This window comes from Sinohyriopsis cumingii, chromosome 9 (genome assembly GCF_028554795.1).
Source record: "Sinohyriopsis cumingii isolate HCF-2022 chromosome 9, ASM2855479v2, whole genome shotgun sequence".
In the NCBI taxonomy this organism is placed as follows: domain Eukaryota; kingdom Metazoa; phylum Mollusca; class Bivalvia; order Unionida; family Unionidae; genus Sinohyriopsis; species Sinohyriopsis cumingii.
The window spans coordinates 73,226,387-73,247,054 of NC_142969.1; the positions used below are offsets into that span (position 1 = coordinate 73,226,387).

General features: G+C 34.8%; 1 protein-coding gene across 1 annotated transcript in view; it reads right to left on the minus strand.

Moving 5' to 3' along the window:
- The window catches only part of LOC149792021 (immunoglobulin-binding protein 1-like), a 37,239-nt gene extending 18,588 nt beyond the window's left edge, over positions 1 to 18,651 (minus strand). The window contains exons 1-5 of the mRNA XM_089970513.1: positions 18,291 to 18,651; positions 10,805 to 10,917; positions 8,901 to 8,985; positions 6,264 to 6,376; positions 3,610 to 3,745 (exon numbers count right to left, since the gene is read on the minus strand). Of these exons, the coding sequence (XP_089826639.1) occupies positions 3,610 to 3,745; positions 6,264 to 6,376; positions 8,901 to 8,985; positions 10,805 to 10,917; positions 18,291 to 18,404 (561 nt within the window). The 5' untranslated portion in view covers positions 18,405 to 18,651. The remainder of the gene's footprint in view (positions 1 to 3,609; positions 3,746 to 6,263; positions 6,377 to 8,900; positions 8,986 to 10,804; positions 10,918 to 18,290) is intronic.
- Between the last annotated feature and the right edge of the window lie 2,017 nt (positions 18,652 to 20,668).

Consider the following 20,668-nt stretch of genomic DNA (forward strand, 5'->3'; position numbering starts at 1 on the left):
TTGAGTCATAAAAATAATTTTTATTTTTATAAAAAAACAATCCCCCAGAATGTTTCCATTAATCAAATTTTGATTTATAAGAAAATAATTGAAATACTATTTAAATTTAACAAATATATTGTGGTAATATAATAAATACAGTTCACATTAAGGGTAATGTAATAAATATAGTTCAAACTTTAGGTAATATAAATAAATCTAATTACTACAGCAAGGTAATGTAATAAATAAATGTTATATTGTGGTAATTTAATAAATAAATTTACACTGTGGATAATATAATAAATTTAGTTCAAATTGTGAGTACAATAAATATAGTTCACATTGTGGGTATTGTAACAAATATAGTTCACACATTGTGTAATATAATAAATATAATTACTGCAGGTAATGTGATAAACGTAGTTCCCATTGTGTGTAATATAATGAATATATTTCATACTGTGGGTATATATAAAAAATGAATAGCATGTGTACCCTTGGATATTGTGCCTTGCCTTTAGTATATGGGACTAATATGAATGCCCTGGAGTACTTCACTTTCATGCACAATATCCAAAAGTGACAATACTACAATCAGTTACCAAGGATACTGCAATGACTGTAAGGTTTATGAAGTTTGTAAATTAAGTAATCAATCAAATCAAGTATGCATGAATGACATTTAAGTATTAAATGTTTTCATTTAAATTATTTTATACATGTCGTCAGGTACTTTATGCAATCTGGAGGAGTGTACAATGAAAATACATATTTACTGAAAATAAACATATGCTATAAAAATAACATTAGTGTATAGTGACAATAATCATACATCAAAGATACATATGCAAAGGAAATAAGTGTATACTGACAACAACCAATATTAAAACTGTCAATTCAAGAACATTACAAAATTTATAAATCATGGAATAATTGTTTTCTTGCTAAGAAAGAGACACACACACACACATAAACAGACACACACACTCATTCTGCCAGCATTCTGTAACAAATTATGTTACATGAATTTGGCTTCAAAATTAAAGTCAAATAGCAAATTTGCAAAAGATGAAATGTGGTTTTTCAAGACAGAGATAGCAAGATGTAACAGCAGTTATTTAGCTTGTATACAATTTACTAAGTCTTATTGAAATATGCTGATAATTTATTTAAGGTACTAAAGAAACAAAACTATCACTGCAGTCTCAATTTGAAACAGGTTCCATTTTAGTCACAATTTTGCCAATTAATTTGGGAGATTTTGATGCAACTATTATTAATATATGCACAGCAAGTGATCATGTAACCCTGAAGATGACATTTCCAATGAACCAAAAGTAAGTAAAATCATGATTATATAGCAATATGCCAGCTTATGAGACTACAGTAAAGTGGCTTGTTGCTGCATAATTTGCCCCTTTAGTCATTTTATCAGAAGACCATATAATCTATTTATTACATCAGAAAACCATATAATCTATTTATTATATCAGAAGACCATACAATCTATTCATTATATCAGAAGACCATATAATCTATTTATTATATCAGAAGACCATACAATCTATTTATTATATCAGAAGACCATACAATCTATTTATGATATCAGAAGACCATACAATCTATTTATTATATCAAAAGACCACATAATCCATTTATTATATCAGAAGACCATACAATCTATTTATTATATCAGAAGACCATACAATCTATTTATTATATCAGAAGACAATATAATATATTTATTACATCAAAAGACCATACAATCTATTTATTATATCAAAAGACCACATAATCCATTTGTTATATCAAAAGACCATACAATCTATTTATTATATCAGAAGACCATGCAATCTATTTATTATATCAGAAGACAATATAATCTATTTATTACATCAAAAGACCATACAATCTATTTATTATATCAAAAGACCACATAATCCATTTATTATATCAAAAGACCATATAGTCTTTATTATATCAGAAGACCATACAATCTTTTTATTATATCAGAAGACAATATGATCTATTTATTACATCAAAAGACCATACAATCTATTTATTATATCAGAAGACTATACAATCTATTTATTACATCAAAAGACCATATAATCTATTTATTATATCAGAAGACCATGCAATCTATTTATTATATCAGAAGACCATATAATCTATTTATTACATCAAAAGACCATACAATCTATTTATTATATCAGAAGACTATACAATATATTTATTACATCAAAAGACCATACAATCTATTATATCAGAAGACCATACAATCTATTTATTAAACAAGAAGACCATATAATCTATTTATTATATCAGAAGACCATATAATCTTATTATATCAAAAGACCATATAATCTATTTATTATATCAGAAGACCATACAATCTATTTATTATATCAAAAGACCACATAATCCATTTATTATATCAAAAGACCATACAATCTTTATTATATTAGAAGACCATACAATCTATTTATTATATCAGAAGAACATATATTTATTATATCAGAAGACCATACAATCTATTTATTATATCAGAAGAACATATAATCTTATTATATCTGAAGACCATGCAATCTGTTTATTATATCAGAAGAACATATAATATATTTATTATATCTGAAGACCTTACAATCTATTTATTATATCAGAAGGCCATACAATCTATTTATTATATCAGAAGACCATACAATCTATTTATTATATCAGAAGACCATATAATCTATTTATTATATCAGAAGACCATACAATCTATTTATTATTGGCTGGTAAATAGTCATGTTTTTTTTCCTTTCAAGGTTACATGCTGCTGTAACCTATCGCAGTGGAGGACGCATGAGTTAATTCTGAGAGTATTTGCTTAAAAGATATAGTTCAATGTACTTCAAAATGGCCAAAATTCTTGTATTTATCCTAAATGTGAATCATTTTAAGAGATTGGGGTGTGAACCTAAACATCTATAACCAATTTAGTGTGTGTGAGTGTTTGGATTTTTAATATAGCTTTAACAATTTTTCAGTCATATTGCTATAATGTCTGCAGTATGGCAACCTTATGGTGATGTCTAGCACTGGGGGCATCATGCCGCTGTCATGTAGCATGATGACCTACCCAGTCAAATTATCCTGATACCAGGCTGACCATTCCTAACATTAACCTCTTACTGCTGAGCATCTAGCAAGGCAGCTGTTAGTAGTACCGTTTTTATGTCTTTGATATGACTCAGCTGGGATTTGAACCTGCAACCTCCTGCATTGAAAGTGGATGCTCTAACCACTAGAGTGGTCCAAAAACAGAGAAAACATCTGGTGTGTGTGTGTGTGATTTGGATTTTTAACTTAGTTTTAACTATTTTTCAGTCATATCCCTTCGATGTCTGCATTATGACAGTTTATAGTGATGTCTAGCACTGGGACATCAGTCCTAACACTAACCTTTTACAGCTGAATGCCAAGTGAGGCAGCTGTTAGTACCTTTTTGTAAGTCTTTGGTATGACTCGGCCGGGATCAAACCCATGACATCCTGCATCCAAGGCGGATACTCTTACCACTATGCCACAAAAACATCTGGTAAATGGAACATGATATTAAACATTTGAAGGGTAATTTCTTACTTTTACTTCATCATCAACTTTATCAGCTTTGATCAGTTCAAGTTCTTCCTTCAGTTTATGCTCCATTTCTTTCTGTTGTTTAAAGTTTCGGATTTTGTCTTCTCTCCTCCAGGCCATTTGACGCAAATCAGGGAGGCTGTATTTGTAGAAAAATATGTTGGGGTATGCAAGACATTTAGTGAGTTCACTATGAACAGAAGTGGAAAGAAATAAATGAAAAATTAATACACCAGAGCTACTTCCAAAGATTAACATAGCAAATTCATCTCTCCTTTTAACTGCATTCCCCCTCCCTGTCCCACCACACCGCCTGACATACACTTAAGGGTGTAAGCTGAAAATCATTTACAAACAGTATAAGTAATATGGTCTCAACCTTTCTACTCATCTAAAAGGAAACATAATCTCTTCCACAAAGATGCCTGCCCAAAATTGGCCCACCCATCTACTAAGGAAAAAACACTATCTTTCAATTAACTGAATGAACGTTATTACTTCTGTCCATCAACATCATTCAAGGATAAGTCCTTCAGTGGCTTTGTTGATAAACATTAAATGTAAACTATTATCATTTTACAAAAACTTCCAATTGACGTTTTGTTGAAAAATGTTTTTTTTCACACTTGAGTTTTTTCTCTGAAGAACTGTCTCTCTCAAATTGGAAAATGGATGGAATAACTGACAATGCTTTCCGAGCAATTCTGGTTACAATGCCATCTTGTATTCTATCTTGTTATGAGAATCTAATTTAAGTGATCATTCTAGCTTGATATGAGGATGTATTTAAAGGCCTAGTCTAGTTTGATATGTGGATCTATTTATGGGCTATTCTAGCGTGACATAAGGATCAACTGAAGGTCCTACTCAAGCTTGATATGAGTATCTATTTTTATGGCTCATTCTAGTTTGATATATCTATTTATGGCTCATTCTAGTTTGATATGAGGATCTATTTATGGCTCATTCTAGTTTGATACGAGTATCTATTTATGGCTCATTCTAGTTTGATATGAGGATCTATTTATAGCTCATTCTAGTTTGATATGAGAATCTATTTATGGCTCATTCTAGTTTGATACGAGGATCTATTTATGGAGCTACTCTAGCTTGATATGAGGATCTATTTAAGGGCCTACTCTAGCTTGATACAAATGTCGGTCTTTGTAAATATATTAATTACTAGCAAGCGGCCGAAAATCAGACGAAAGATAGATTACGAGACAATGCCACGTCCGGTTGATCTCCGTTACCAGAAATGTCAACAACAAAAAAGCGGATATTTCACAACATACAGAACTCATGCTAGATGTCAGTATAAGCAGATTATGATATAACAATGCACTGTTTAGATCGTTTGTCAGTATGGACAAAGAATTTATGTAACAATAGATAAATTTCAGTGCATGTTATATCCAGTTTGCGGCTTCCTTTCATGGGCCCTCTGAATTTCTGCACTCCAAACCAATGGTTGTATATAAAAGTTTAAACAGCTAACAATGTCGCCAACAAATAAAAATAGCCACATGGTATGTTTTGCAGCCAATAAGGAAAAAAAATCCAAGTTTACGACATTGATGAAGACCTACACGATCCCAGAATAAACTTTTTACGTGTTTTTCTTTTTCTTACTTTAAGAAAAAAAAAAAATACTTTTTCATGTACGAGAAAAATACCTATAAAATTTCAGGAGCTAGGCCATGATCGTCCTGTATTATTCATATGCGATCTCATCCCCAAAATGATAAGCAACTTTTTACATTTTTTCGTACTTTCTAAGAATTTTTTTGTGCACAGGAAAAATACATGTATAAGAAATTTTGGGAGCCACGAGACGACCGCATTATATCCGAATTCAAGCTATAACGATGCACACTATAGTGGGGTTACACTGTAATAATTTTACTTATACAACACTAAAGAACTTTTTGTGATATCTGAAAGATGATTATTTGAGAAATTAATGTGATTTCCTTTTAAATGCATTTTCTAGTCTTAAATTATCCCATCAGTGGAACAAGATACAGGGGAGATAACTATATTATGGAGTATAGATCATAAAAATTTGAGACATAAAAACTGACATGAAAGACCTTGATGTGTGTGTGTGTGTGTGATTTGGATTTTTAACATAGCTTTAAAAAAAATTCAATCATATTGCTACGATGTCTGCAGTGTGACAGTTTATAGTGACATCTAGCACTGGGGCATCATGCCACAGACATGTAGCATGATGTTCCCACCCAGTCACATTATCCTGACACCAGGCCAACCAGTCCTAACACTGACCTCTTAATGCTGAGTGCCAAGCGAGGCAGCTGTTAGTACCATTTATGTTAAGTCTTTAGTATCACTCGGCTGGGGATTGAACCCATGACCAACCACATCCAAGGCGGACGATCTAATCACTAGGCCACCTGAGCAGTGAAAGTCCTTGATATAAAGTTTACTAGTATTACAAGTAACACAAACAATATTTGATAAAAGAGAATGAACACTATGTCATAGACATGCTGGGATAAAAAATCCCTTCAAGTCAAACCAAGGGTAAAATTTAGGACAAACTTGTAAAGTGTCTTAAAAATATTTATAGTAACTTGCAAACACTGGATAATTCTAATCTGCAGGTTAAAAAACAAATAATCTAGCATTCATACCCTGTCTTCAACTGTGCCACGCTCATTCCACCTTCAGAGGTATTCTCACTTGGTAGATCTTTTTCTGTGACTCCATAGCTTTTGCACAAATTAAAGAAATCGGTAAAATATTCCTAAAAGGACAAAAATATAAGTAGGAGAAATATTCAATGCTAATTATAAAAGAGCAAATCTTTTTGTCATCATAACTCTGGTACTATTCCAGAGAAATGTTCAATACTAATTAGAAAAAATGAAAAAGCAAAACATATATATATATATACCAGCTGGAATTATAAGTTCAAAAATTTGCCTGGAACAAGATTTTATAAAATAAAAACAGTTTCTGAACTCGCAGCATCTGAAATGTTTCCCAACCAGATACTAGCTGGGTAGGCCATGAGAAAATGTAACACAGCTTAATTTAAGAAGCCTGAAAAGGTGTTCTGATATAAGCTGTTATTTTAAGACTTCCTTTTTTTCTGGTTGAGTCAATAAAGATCATCCTGTCTCCCTCGCATTGTTTCCCTGCCTTGTTTGATTCAGACATTAAAAAATTTACTCCTTTTGCTTTGGACAGATATTGAGATTTGTTCACTAATGACAAGTCATGTTCTACTTGGTTTTTTGTTTGTCTGTCAACATGGCCTGCATTCAGTAAACAAATTCTCATATCCTCCCCTAACAATGTAATAAATGTATCTCCCGCTAACAAGGCAACAAATGTATCTCCTCCTAGGAGAGGTAACAAATGTATCTCCCCCTAAAAAAGGCAAAAATTAATCTCGTTCGTAAAATATCTGAATGCTTATCTTTGAAAAAAATAAAGAAGTCATTATGTCCAGTATGAACACTCTGGGCAACCAACCTGAATTAAAAATGTGGCAGCCCTGACCTAGTATTCTAATAAAACCTGGGTACTGGGTCAAACAAGTCCACAGTCCAGGGTCTACAAGATGCTTGATCAGGGTTACCATATACTGGAAGTCAGGTAGCCAGCAGGCTTCTATATTATCGTAAATTGTTAATAACTATCATAGAAAGGAAAAAGAATATCTAAAAATTAACAGTTTCTTATTTAAGTGCCTTCTTACCCAGATTTGAGCTATTTAATCAAGCTTATCTAATTCTGAAATGTTCAGATCCTGTGGAAACAAACACTGACACTTTAAAGTAGATCTTAGCTTACCCTTAAAACACTTCCAGTGATACTCAATCCTATACCTGCCAGTCATTATCATCACAAGAAAGATTAACAAAGCAGAAATTATGCCTGGAGATTCTGATAGCAAACTATGCCTGGAGATTCTGACAGGAAACACTACCTGGATATTTTTTTAAAGGCAACTATGCCTGGAGATTCTGATAGGAAACTATACCTGGAGATTTTTTTTTATAGGAAACTATACCTGGAGATTTTTTTTTATAGGAAACTATACCTGGAGATTTTTTATAGGACACTATACCTTAAGATTTTTTATAGGAAACTGTACCTGGTAACTGTATAGATGAAATTCAACAAACTAGTATTTTCAAAACATTTTTTCTTGGTAATAGGTTCATTCAATGAAAGAAAAAAAATCATCGTTCAGTGAAGTAATTTCATGACAGCTACCATGCGTGTGATTTCAATGTCAGAAATGTCATTGATAATATTATCAACTTAACCATATTAAAAAATTATGCTTATCATCTAGATATCTTATACTGTCTACAGATCTAGTATACTATCCACAAATCTAGTATAGCATCCACAGATCTAGTATACTATCCACAAATCTAGTATAGTATCCACAGATCTAGCATACTGTCCACAGATCCAGCAGTATCCACAGATCTATTATAGTGTCCACATATCTGATATACGTTATGGAGATCTTGTAAACTCTCCATAGATGTAGTAAAGTGTCACACAGATCTAGCATACTCCCACAGATGTGAACATTCCACAGATCTAGTACAATTCCATCAGATCTAGTAAACACTCCACAGATCTGTATACTGTCAACAGATCTTGCATACTGTGCAAAGATATGGTATACTGTTCAAATACCTAGCATAGTGTCAAGAAATCAAGTAAACTCTCTACAGATCTAGGACAATGCACACAGATCTAGTATATTGTCCATAGATCTCGAAAATTGTCCACTGATATAGTATAATGTCCAAATATCTAGCATAGTGTTACAAGATCTAGTAAACTCATCACAGATCTAAAACTCTTCACATATCAAGTCTACTGTCCACATATCTAGTATACTGTCCACATATAAGGTATACTGTCCATAAATATGGTATACTGTCCTGAGATCTAATCTGCTATCCACATATCTAGTATACTGCCCACAGGTCAGGCATATTGTCCACAGATCTTACTGAAGTAAACAAGATGGAGGCTTGAAATAAGATGAATTTTTTGTGCATTTGTTTAATTGTTTTGGAAAGAATTAACAAAATAACATTAATCCTGCTACCTTCAGTCCAGAATAGACACTGTACATAAGCGAATTAGGCTGTGTCCAGTCAAATACCACATAGGTCACAATATTTTACATAATCGCATCTAGCATGTAACCATGTCCACGGGATATTTATTATACAACCATTCTAGCATAATAAATCGATACTAAACATATAACATTAATGATGTATTATTACCTTTGATTCCTGGGCCACCTTTATTCTCTCTCTGATGGTGCATTTCTGTGTAATATATCCCATCAGAGCAGAAAGAAGCATGTATCTGGAAGAACATAAACTTTACTTGGCTCATTCAAACAAAATATGTTGGGTCACAACGATGAGAAACAAAAATTGTGATCAAAACTAATTGCTTAAGCAGGTTTATGAATACTGATAAAAAAAAAAGGAAATCTCCATACATGCTGCCAAAGGTGAGAAAATGGAGTATACTGCTTTGGTTTTATGATGACACCAGTCACGAGTGTCTACTTATGTCGTCTGAGACACAACTTCCCCATGTCCAAACTCATGATTCCTTTCTCCTACTAGCAGAAAAGTTCTAGAAAACCTAGAACAAAACTATACTTGGGATAACAGAACAGGGTGGAAAGAGGGATTCTTGCAATAGTGACAGATACTACACAACTAAAACTAATATACCCCCTCCCCAAGAACACTATATTTTAAACGCAACAATAAGTAACCTGTCCCCAATGCGCTGCTAAATTTGCCAGTTCACAGGGAGTCTGATGGATGCCAGGATAAAACTTGATGTACTTATCCTTACACAGGCGAATTCCAAATGGGATAAAACTTGTACTTATCCTTACACAGATGCATTCCAACTGGGATAAAACTTGACGTACTTATCTTTACACAGATGCATTCCAACTGGGATAAAACTTGATGTACTTATCCTTACACAGATGCATTCCCACTGGGATAAAACTTGATGCACTTATCCTTATACAGGTGTATTCCAACTGGGATAAAACTTGATGTACTTATCCTTATACAGATGCATTCCAACTGGGATAAAACTTGATGTACTTATCCTTACACAGGTGCATTCCAACTGGGATAACACTTGATGTACTTAGCCTTACATAGGTGCATTCCAACTGGGATAAAAACTTGATGTGCTTATCCTTACACAGGCAAATTCCAACTGGGATAAAACTTGATGTACTTAGCCTTACACAGATGCATTCCAACTGGGATAAAACTTGATGTACTTAGCCTTACGCAGATGCATTCCAACTGGGATAAAACTTGATGTACTTATCCTTACACAGATGCATTCCAACTGGGATAAAACTTGATGTACTTAGCCTTACACAGGTGAATTCCAACTGGGATAAAACTTGATGTACTTATCCTTACACAGATGCATTCCAACTGGGATAAAACTTGATGCACTTAGCCTTACACAGGTGAATTTAAACTTCATGCATGGAAATTGATGGCCCAGTGTTTCCCATAAGTTTTGTAGAAGAGAAAAAAAAAAAGAAAAATCATCTGATGAATTTGTGAAGGCCAGAAAAGAAGACGATAATTCACAGGCAATATGATCTTCAACATGGATGAAACTCTGGTGTACTTTATTCACATTCCTGGATGGACTGTCAATAAGAAGGGGTTTAAAAGTGAGAAGTTGCATGACTGGTGCACAAAAAAACAATCTTACTTTAGTCATTGTGATTTTTGTGATAATTTTTCATGGCATGAGGAAGCTAAACAAATATTCATGCACCAAACGTAGGGATCATACGTGTCCAGAAAAGTTGGGTTGATGAGAAAATGCTGCAATGGAATAAAGTGATTTATCTCATGTAAATGGTTTAATATTTTATTAAATAAAATATAAGTTTGAATGCATTTTCTGACATAATTTTCAAATGATATAAAAGGAGTCCCACAACTTACAACTCAAAAAAAAAAAATGTGTTCCAGTATATACAGTGCACAAAAAAATGTATGGTGTCCCAACAAATATGGTGTCCCAATATATATGGTAAATATGGTACTATTTATATGAAGACTATTTGATAAGATCTACTTACCTGATCATAGTTAACGGTTAAATGCAATTTACTTACTTGATTTCATTTGTAGCAACCTCGTCAATGTCTTCATTGTTACTAAACAAATGCAGCTGGTTGACCATCTGGATTGCTTTCTTGCCAAGGTCAAGGACATGTCTGACCTTCATCTGAAATATGTTTCAGTACTAAAATGTGTCCTCAAACAATAACTACATTAATCAAAACTGAGATGGAATTCCTCGCAAATATGCACACTTGCTACTGACAAATCACATTCCACCCCTACCACCTATCCCTGCAGAGATTTTTCAATAAATAAAGTATATATTTTTCTAGAAAAAGTTATAATGGGTACTTCTGTCTTAACCAAGACTTATAATATCATATCACATATTGTAACAGATAATTTTTTAGCTTAGGAGGACAGTGCAAAACTATGGAATCATTTTCAAATCTATTCCTGTGCATTTGTTGGTTATAAATATTTATTTTCTATAGTATTCACACAGCATACCATTTGTTTGTACCTCAGCAATGATTTTAAAAATAAAAGGCATCAAAGATATATAAAATGCACAAAACTAAGTAATTTCTTTCATCAGTTTAAGATCTCAAACCTGATTCTTGCCAGAGGGTCCCCAACACTGTCAAAATGGAAGTTCTTGTTGTAAACAAATTTACAGACTGCTCACATTTTTCAGCACATGATAGGCTATACATATATGGACATTCTATCTGAAGAAGAACTCAAGATAATTCTGGGAAGAATGACCTACCCACAAAAGGCTACTGGAAAGCTTTCTTAGGTATCCATGCTGATGAATCAAGCCTTGAACTGAGACACGATGTGTGAGTGATCTGTATGGACTAGTGCCTGTGAGAACTCATCCTCCAGGTACCCCAACCTTTTAGGTGTGACCAAGTGGCCCACTGTATAGACTAGTGCCTGTGAGAACTCATCCTCCAGGTACCCCAACCTTTTAGGTGTGACTCAGTGGCCCACTATCTATAGACTAGTGCCTGTGAGAACTCATCCTCCAGGTACTCAGTCACGAGTGTCTACTTATGTCGTCTGAGACACAACTTCCCCATGTCCAAACTCATGATTCCTTTCTCCTACTAGCAGAAAAATTCTAGAAAACCTAGAACAAAACTATACTTGGGATAACAGAACAGGGTGGAAAGAGGGATTCTTGCAATAGTGACAGATACTACACAACTAAAACTAATATACCCCCTCCCCAAGAACACTATATTTTAAACGCAACAATAAGTAACCTGTCCCCAATGTGCTGCTAAATTTGCCAGTTCACAGGGAGTCTGATGGATGCCAGGATAAAACTTGATGTACTTATCCATACACAAGCGAATTCCATCTGGGATAAAACTTGATGTACTTATCCTTACACAGATGCATTCCAACTAGGATAACACTTGATGTACTTAGCCTTACACAGGTGCATTCCAACTAGGATAACATCTGATGTACTTATCCTTACATAGGTGCATTCCAACTGGGATAAAACTTGATGTGCTTATCCTTACACAAGGAAATTCCAACTGGGATAAAATTTGATGTACTTATCCTTACACAGATGCATTCCAACTGGGATAAAACTTGACTTACTTATCCTTACACAGGTGTATTCCAACTGGGATAAAACTTGACGTACTTATCTTTACACAGATGCATTCCAACTGGGATAAAACTTGATGTACTTATCCTTACACATATGTATTCCAGCTGGGATAAAACTTGACTTACTTATCCTTACACAGGCAAATTCCAACTGGGATAAAACTTGATGTACTTATCCTTACATAGGTGCATTCCAACTGGGATAAAACCTGATGTGCTTATCCTTACACAGGCGAATTCCTGATGAATCAAGCCCTGATCTGAGACACGATGTGTGAGTGATCTGTATCTATAGACCAGTGCATGTGAGAACTCATCCTCCAAGGGCCCCAGCCATTTTAGGTGTGACTGAGTGGCCCATAATTAAACATATGGCCATCAATACCATAAATAATTGTTAAAAAAGAAAATATTGGTGATATCCAGACCTACCAGCTGTAACACAGAATCAGCTATATATTCAGTACCTACTCTCTAGAACTTCTGCCAGTCAAACTGGTAAGGCATTGTAGAACAAAAACTACAACAAGAGTGCACAGCTCACCGACACATCAATGCAGACAAGCAACATTTCACTAAGACCATACTCTTTTAATTTCTAAGGAGATTCAAGCTACCATAGTAAAGCAAATATCCTGGAAGCCATGGCTTTGATGCACTTAAATCACTTGTTTGGACATGATTTACTGGATCTAATTCTTTAATCAATAAAGTATAGAAAATGCATGACTGCAGGAAAAGTCTTATGGAGAAACTGAGTTCAGCATTATTAAAACTTTCCTTGCATTTATCAAAATTTAAGTGCTATGAAAGATTTTTTTCTCAAAAGCTAAAAATTCAAATTGTGAAAATCATAATAGCTTTATAAAAAATGTTATTTACTTGTATGCAACAAATATTAGATTCAGTTTATCAGCTATTTTTTTAAAAATTAGTTAGCAATTTGAATAGGCAAGAATATCCATCCTTAAATGAAATATTCTCAGATTTCAAAACTGTCGCATCCTTCATAACAAATTTCTATACAAGCTACACAAAAATGATGTATTCCCTATCTAGTATCATTCTTCCCATTATCTACAAATTATGAAAATTAAATAGGTCAAAATAAATTTAATAAATTCATAATAAATAAAGTACTGTATCAATATTCTCTTAAGGGAAAAGATAAAACTTAATGTTTAAATCAAACTACTTACTGGTTATATAAAACTATGTTTCTTCTAAATATGCACAAATATTATAACGAAGAACAAATGAGTCCTGTTGCTATCACATTCTCAGCAAGATGCAACATAGCAGTGCTATCCAACCCGCAGTCCACAGGCTGATTTTAAATGGCCTGCCTGAGCTTGAGCAGCTATACAGTCATTGCTTTTCAGTTTTCTGCTGCAGCCCTCGGCTTCAAGAAAAACATTTTTCAGTGGCTCTTGGTGTCAAAAAGGTTGGACAGCACTGCATTATAGCCACTGTGAGGCACATTGCTATCACATTCTCAGCAAGATGAAGATAGCCACTGTGAGGCATGTTGCTATCACATTCTCAGCAAGATGCATTATAGACATTGTGAGGCATGTTGCTATCACATTCTAAGCACAATGCAGATAGCCAATATGATGTATGTTGCTATCACATTCTCAGCAAGAGGCATTATAGCCAATGTGAGGCATGTTGCTATCACATTCTAAGCACAATGCAGATAGCCAATATGATGTATATTGCTATCACATTCTCAGCAAGAGGCATTATAGCCACTGTGAGGTATGTTGCTATCGCATTCTCAGCAAGATGCATTATAGACACCGTGAGGCATGTTGCTATCACATTCTAAGCACAATGCAGATAGCCAATATGAGGTATGTTGCTATCACATTCTCAGCAAGATGCATTATAGACACTGTGAGGCATGTTGCTATCACATTCTAAGCACAATGCAGATAGCCAATATGAGGTATGTTGCTATCGCATTCTCAGCAAGATGCATTATAGCCAATATGAGGTATGTTGCTATCACATTCTCAGCAAGATGCATTATAGACATTGTGAGGCATGTTGCTATCACATTCTAAGCACAATGCAGATAGCCAATATGAGGTATGTTGCTATCACATTCTCAGCAAGATGCATTATAGACACTGTGAGGCATGTTGCTATCACATTCTAAGCACAATGCAGATAGCCAATATGAGGTATGTTGCTATCACATTCTCAGCAAGATGCATTATAGACATTGTGAGGCATGTTGCTATCACATTCTAAGCACAATGCAGATAGCCAATATGAGGTATGTTGCTATCACATTCTCAGCAAGATGCATTATGGACATTGTGAGGCATGTTGCTATCACATTCTAAGCACAATGCAGATAGCCAATATGAGGTATGTCGCTATCACATTCTCAGCAAGATGCATTATAGACATTGTGAGGCATGTTGCTATCACATTCTAAGCACAATGCAGATAGCCAATATGAGGTATGTTGCTATCACATTCTCAGCAAGATGCATTATAGACACTGTGAGGCATGTTGCTATCACATTCTAAGCACAATGCAGATAGCCAATATGATGTATGTTGCTATCACATTCTCAGCAAGAGGCATTATAGCCACTGTGAGGTATGTTGCTATCGCATTCTCAGCAAGATGCATTATAGCCACTGTGAGGTATGTTGCTATCACATTCTCAGCAAGATGCATTATAGACACTGTGAGGCATGTTGCTATCACATTCTAAGCACAATGCAGATAGCCACTGTGAGGCATGTTGCTATCACATTCTCAGCAAGATGCATCATAGACATTGTGAGGTATGTTGCTATCACATTCTAAGCACAATGCATTATAGCCACTGTGAGGCATGTTGCTATCACATTCTCAGCAAGATGCATCATAGCCAATGTGAGGTATGTTGCTATCACAACGAATAACAATACAGTTTGATTCAAAGCTCGCAATTTGGCTACCAAACGTATTTACATTATAGTGCCAATGCATGTACATTGTAGGTTTGAACACATGCTAACTTTAATACATTCCACTGAATGAAGTACATCCCTTAGAGCTGAATCATGGGCACCACTGCACTACATTTTAATGATACCTCCAAAATACAATAATGAAGTTTTAGAAATAATCCTTCGAAAATTATCCTAACACCGTTAAAGATGAGTTGCAGTTTGCTTGGATGTAAGCGACCTTACGCCATACCTGTAAACTCTCATGCCAGAAGAGAAAAAAAAAACTCCTGCATTCTGGTCTCACTCCACACCTACCTCCTGATTTCTTAATATTTCCCGATTTTGCAGATAACTCCCGATTATTACATTGTCTTTGATTTTAATTTCTCCTAAAAGAGAAAAGTCCTACAAAAATAGATATATCATACACAATCCATGGAAGGCATTTTCTGTTGTATCACCTGTGAATATAGTCCAACACGTAAGAAGTATCACATGTTATTTATGTTTTAGTGCTAAGACTCTGACGCCCAAAACATAAATATCAGCATCAAGGTCTTATATGTCTGACTACTGTGAGTATTATCGTGACCAAAATAATTACTTTACCAGAAAGAATTTGCTTCTTCACTAAATAAGATGTTAAGCTTTAACATTATTCACAAAAATTTATGATTTTTTTTATCTACAACAATACAAAAGTCAAAAAATAAACCAGAACAAAAAATAAACCACAACAATAAAATTGTCGGCAATTAATTTCAATCCAAAGAATGATCATCGTGAATGCTGTAGCTCCATTCCCACCAAAGAAACTTACACAAGTGAGCACCTGGCATTTTTATACCCCATATATAAATGATAAGTACCATCATTAAATTAAAAGAAGGAATGAAAATACATACCATGCAGCATATGTGTCCTCAAAGAATTAATTCAAAATACATATGTTTTATAGTAAACAATACTAAATGCCTTACAAGTTGACAATAAAGGAACAAGGTTGGATATATCAATTATTGGTGCTTGCATAAAACACAGTAGTGTAGTTACCACATGTACGGTACCATAAGGCTGTCAATTTAGGTACCTTTAGTTCAACAAAATTGGTAATCCTTTATTTAACAATCAACTGTTGATGCTTGCGTAAAACACAGTAGTGTAGAACATGGAGAGCCAGTCGTTTTCACAAAAAAGTTGCATCGATAAGGCTTAACTTTTAATTAGTCGTGCTGTCTTTCTTGCTTGTTTATTTAAGACTAGCCTTTAGCTATTGTGCAACATGGCCACAGCTGACCAGAACATGAAAACAGGGCACAAACTGGGGAAAAATAAGATGCATCACAGGGAGAAACCGCGTGTCCTTTGAGAATTTCGCCCATATTAGACTCTGAAGATGGATTAACATTTAGCGAAAACAAGGCTTTGAAAATGCCATGAAAAACCTCCCAATTTTAGGCAATTACACATCAATGTACTGGTATAGTTGCTTAACACAAGCAAATTTTGGGTTTAATGATTAACTGGCCTGTTTTGATGTCAGAAAACGAAAGACAAATCCACCAACTATCAACAAACAAGACGCCAAAACTTCAAGTTTTAAATTGTGTGGAAAGTTTGATATTCTTCAACCAAAACACAAAACTAACATAGACTGGTGATGATCTTAGTTGCTCTATAATGAAAATTTTAACCTTTATTCTTACCACTCTTCGTGTTAGTTATGCTGGTTATGTGCCTTGTACAATTAAACATTCTTACCTTTTCATAAATACTACTTCAGTTTGTAGGATCGTTTATATCACTGAAAATGAGTAACTTAAATGAAACAGCTATTAAGGACTTGCTGAAATGTTATCTGGAAGAATGCAATTTGATCAAACAATGATTAATGGGATGGATTTAAGTGATAATATGCACGTTTTGCACTGCATAAGTACTGTACATTAGTGTTCAGCCTAATGTACAGTACCTGAGTAAACTCAATTTGCCTGCGAATTTTGAAGTCTGTATTTACCTTTATTTAATTTCGTGCTGGAGAAATCAGAAAATATGCACATGCAAAATAATAACAAAATCAATCATAGTACTTGATAACAGCTCAATAACTGTCAGATCAGTGAAAATGATTTTTTTTTTACATGCATATGTCTTAGGACACAGCATTAAAAAAAACAAATTGTGTCTCAAGAATTACAGCCTTTACAGTAATCAACAAAAATGCTTAAAAACTGTCACGTTTAGGCACATGCCCATGGATAAGCCACCCCCACCCCCCGCAGGCCTTTAATTTTTCCCAAATTATTTGGCTTATATGCGAGTATATATGGTAGATTACTTGTTAAGTTTTATCAAACTTTTTGTACTTAATGATCATAGAATCATAACAGTCCTGCAAGAATACTGAGCTATCCCTTGCTCATCCTGATTTTGTTATGCATCACTGGTTAAATATACCAAGCAGTACCTATGCAATTGTTCAAAAACTAAGCTAAGCTAGTTGATTAGGGACTTATTTTGAAACAATACAATGTTTTTCACCTTAAAGAAACTGAGATAATTACATTATATTTCAGTTATTTTCAAAGAGTTGACAGTCACAGATTCTACTGATACTGAGTGAGTGTCTTCTGTAAATATGACATACCCCGGTGGACGTAGCACCAGTACGAAAATACTACGTATTACGTTGTAGGACTATATCAAAATATGTAAACAAGAAGGTACTGATTTTTTTATCATACTTGAATATTTCACTCACTAAATGTTTAAAAAAACTGGAAAATCGCTTTTATTACCGTAAATCCATTACTTCACAATCAGAATACTGCCCGAACTACTTGTACTGAATTGCGCATTACCCATTGCCATTATGTGGGTCAAAAGCGAGGAGGCTTGGAGAGTTAAAAATAAAACAAAGCTAATTAGACAAATGAAGCAAACCTGGACTTTATCTGAATTTGTTGGTTCATCACATTTATCTAGATATTCGTAAAGACTCCAGATTTCTTCGAAAATCTCCGGTAGCTTTAACTCTTCTTGTTTACTCTCCGCCATGTTGTGATTGTTTTTGTATGTAGGAAATCTCCGGTTCTTATGGAGAATCTCTATCCACGGATCGGGGGGAGTGCGTTTGTTGTTGTTGTTGCAGGGATTGACGCCATTTTTCAGCACAAGATAGGCTATACATGGCGGCCAGTATTAATGGTTGAGGAAAAACCCGGGAAATAAAACGGAAAGAACCACCGACCCACGAGAAGCTACTGGCAAGCTTTCTCCCATAACCACATTAGCCGAATCCGAGACTCGAACCGACGCAGACAGAGGTGAGATGGCAGTGATCCGTAACGGTGAGCGCTTTAGACCACTCGGCCACAAGGGGCCCCGTGTGCGTTTGTATTTGGTGTAAACTGAGGACATTTCATGAGATTACACACCAGCGTACCAAGGACACACCTCTGACCGAGGACATCCTCGGTTGGAAAAATGGTAAAATATTGCTTCTCCCAACTACATTAGCCTAGAATAACGTAAAATCATGATTTGTAGGAAGGTCTCCATTTACACGCTTGGTACTTGTTCGCGATTTCGGAGTGTATCTTTCTTCCAAAGCTGGTGATACACACGCCAAATCAATGTTCTCGATTGCCCGGTGGAAAACTTGTAGAGAGATCTCCACTATCAAATTATACGTTGCAAAAGGGTATTATCTCCCTTTGGATCCAAGCATCAGATACCAACTACTAAGAGGGGCCCCAAGTGGCCGAGCGGTCTAAAGCGCTCTCCGTTACGGATCACTGCCATCTCACCTCTGTCTGCATCGGTTCGAGTCGCGGATTCAGCCAATGTGGGTATGTGAGAAAGCCTTCTCGTGGGTCGGTGGTTCTTTTCGGGTTTTTCCCGGGTTCTTCCTCCACCATTAATACTGGCCGCCGTGTATAGCCTATCGTGTGCTGAAAAAGGGCGTTAAACCCCATAATAACAACAACCAACTACTAAGCTAAACTATAAGAAGATAAGCTAGTGCATCTAACATTCCTTGGTATTTTTTATTAATATTTCATGCATGTTAGACAGTGGTGATGGGAAACTCACGATACATTCATACCATACACGTCCAATACAGGCAAATAAATCTACATGTACGAAAGAAGTACATTTAAATGATATTGGAAATACGCATGAATTCATTGTAGAGTTTTACCGAAATTGCTAATTATCCCAACCATCTGTAAAGTTAGAACGTCCTGTTTGCGGCGATATTTTACACACGAAAAGATAATGAAAAGACAGCCTTGATATGGAAAATTTATGTTATGATTATCAAATGAGCTATATCCGCCCCTATTTCATCATTTGCCTATTTAGTATTCAAACCTGAGAGAACAGATGTGAATCAAGTGAAAAATCCCGTTACGGTGAGATCGAATTATCACTAACCGAATTTGGAAGTTACATGCTCAGAACTTTAGTAAATATATAGAAATATAAATATATCATACAGAAGTTAAACATTTATCATCAAGATGATCAGTCCCAAAATGAAACATTTAATTACAACAATGTTTTTCATTATCACGCTCTTAAGACCTGCGACTAAACGTGCAAGCAATCATAAACTGTTGATGCATTCAATGTTCTTTTAAATGTATATACTTGCGTCAGTTGCTGATTTGATGACTTTGCTTAAGCAGCAGAGACGGTGAAAAGACCACTTAAGGGAATGGCCACCCTTGTGTTTAGACCAAAAAAAATAGTGACCCTTCATAGAGGTCAATACCACGTCTACGATTATTGTTTGTCCCAAACAGAATTGTAGACGAACCCTCTCTGTTGCTCAATAATCTTGGGAATCTTCATCTGAATCATGGGAATCTTTTGTTTTGTTCTTCAAGTAATATTCAAGTTCTGATGGTGGTTTTTCTATTTTTGGATTTATGTTCTTTCTTTTTCTGTAATAGTTCGTCAAACTTCTGTATCGATCTCCACCGCAATTTTTACAAATCTGATATAATCCTCTAACGCCGTTGTTACATCCAACACATCTTCGTGGACCAGCATGAAGATTTTTCTTTAAAATATAATTATGTTTTTTACAATATTCTCCACGACACCTTTTGTTGCATTTATCTGTTGTTCCTTGAATTAACCACGCACAGTTGCTCATTATATGAATGATATCTGTTTAATTAAATTTATTAATTTATCCAAATATTTTATCAAGACCCACACGATATCTTGTTCTAGGATAGTGCAAATTTATTGTTATAAATCCATGCGGAGTGGCTTGCGCTCGTGAAAAGAAATTTCTGAATTTAATT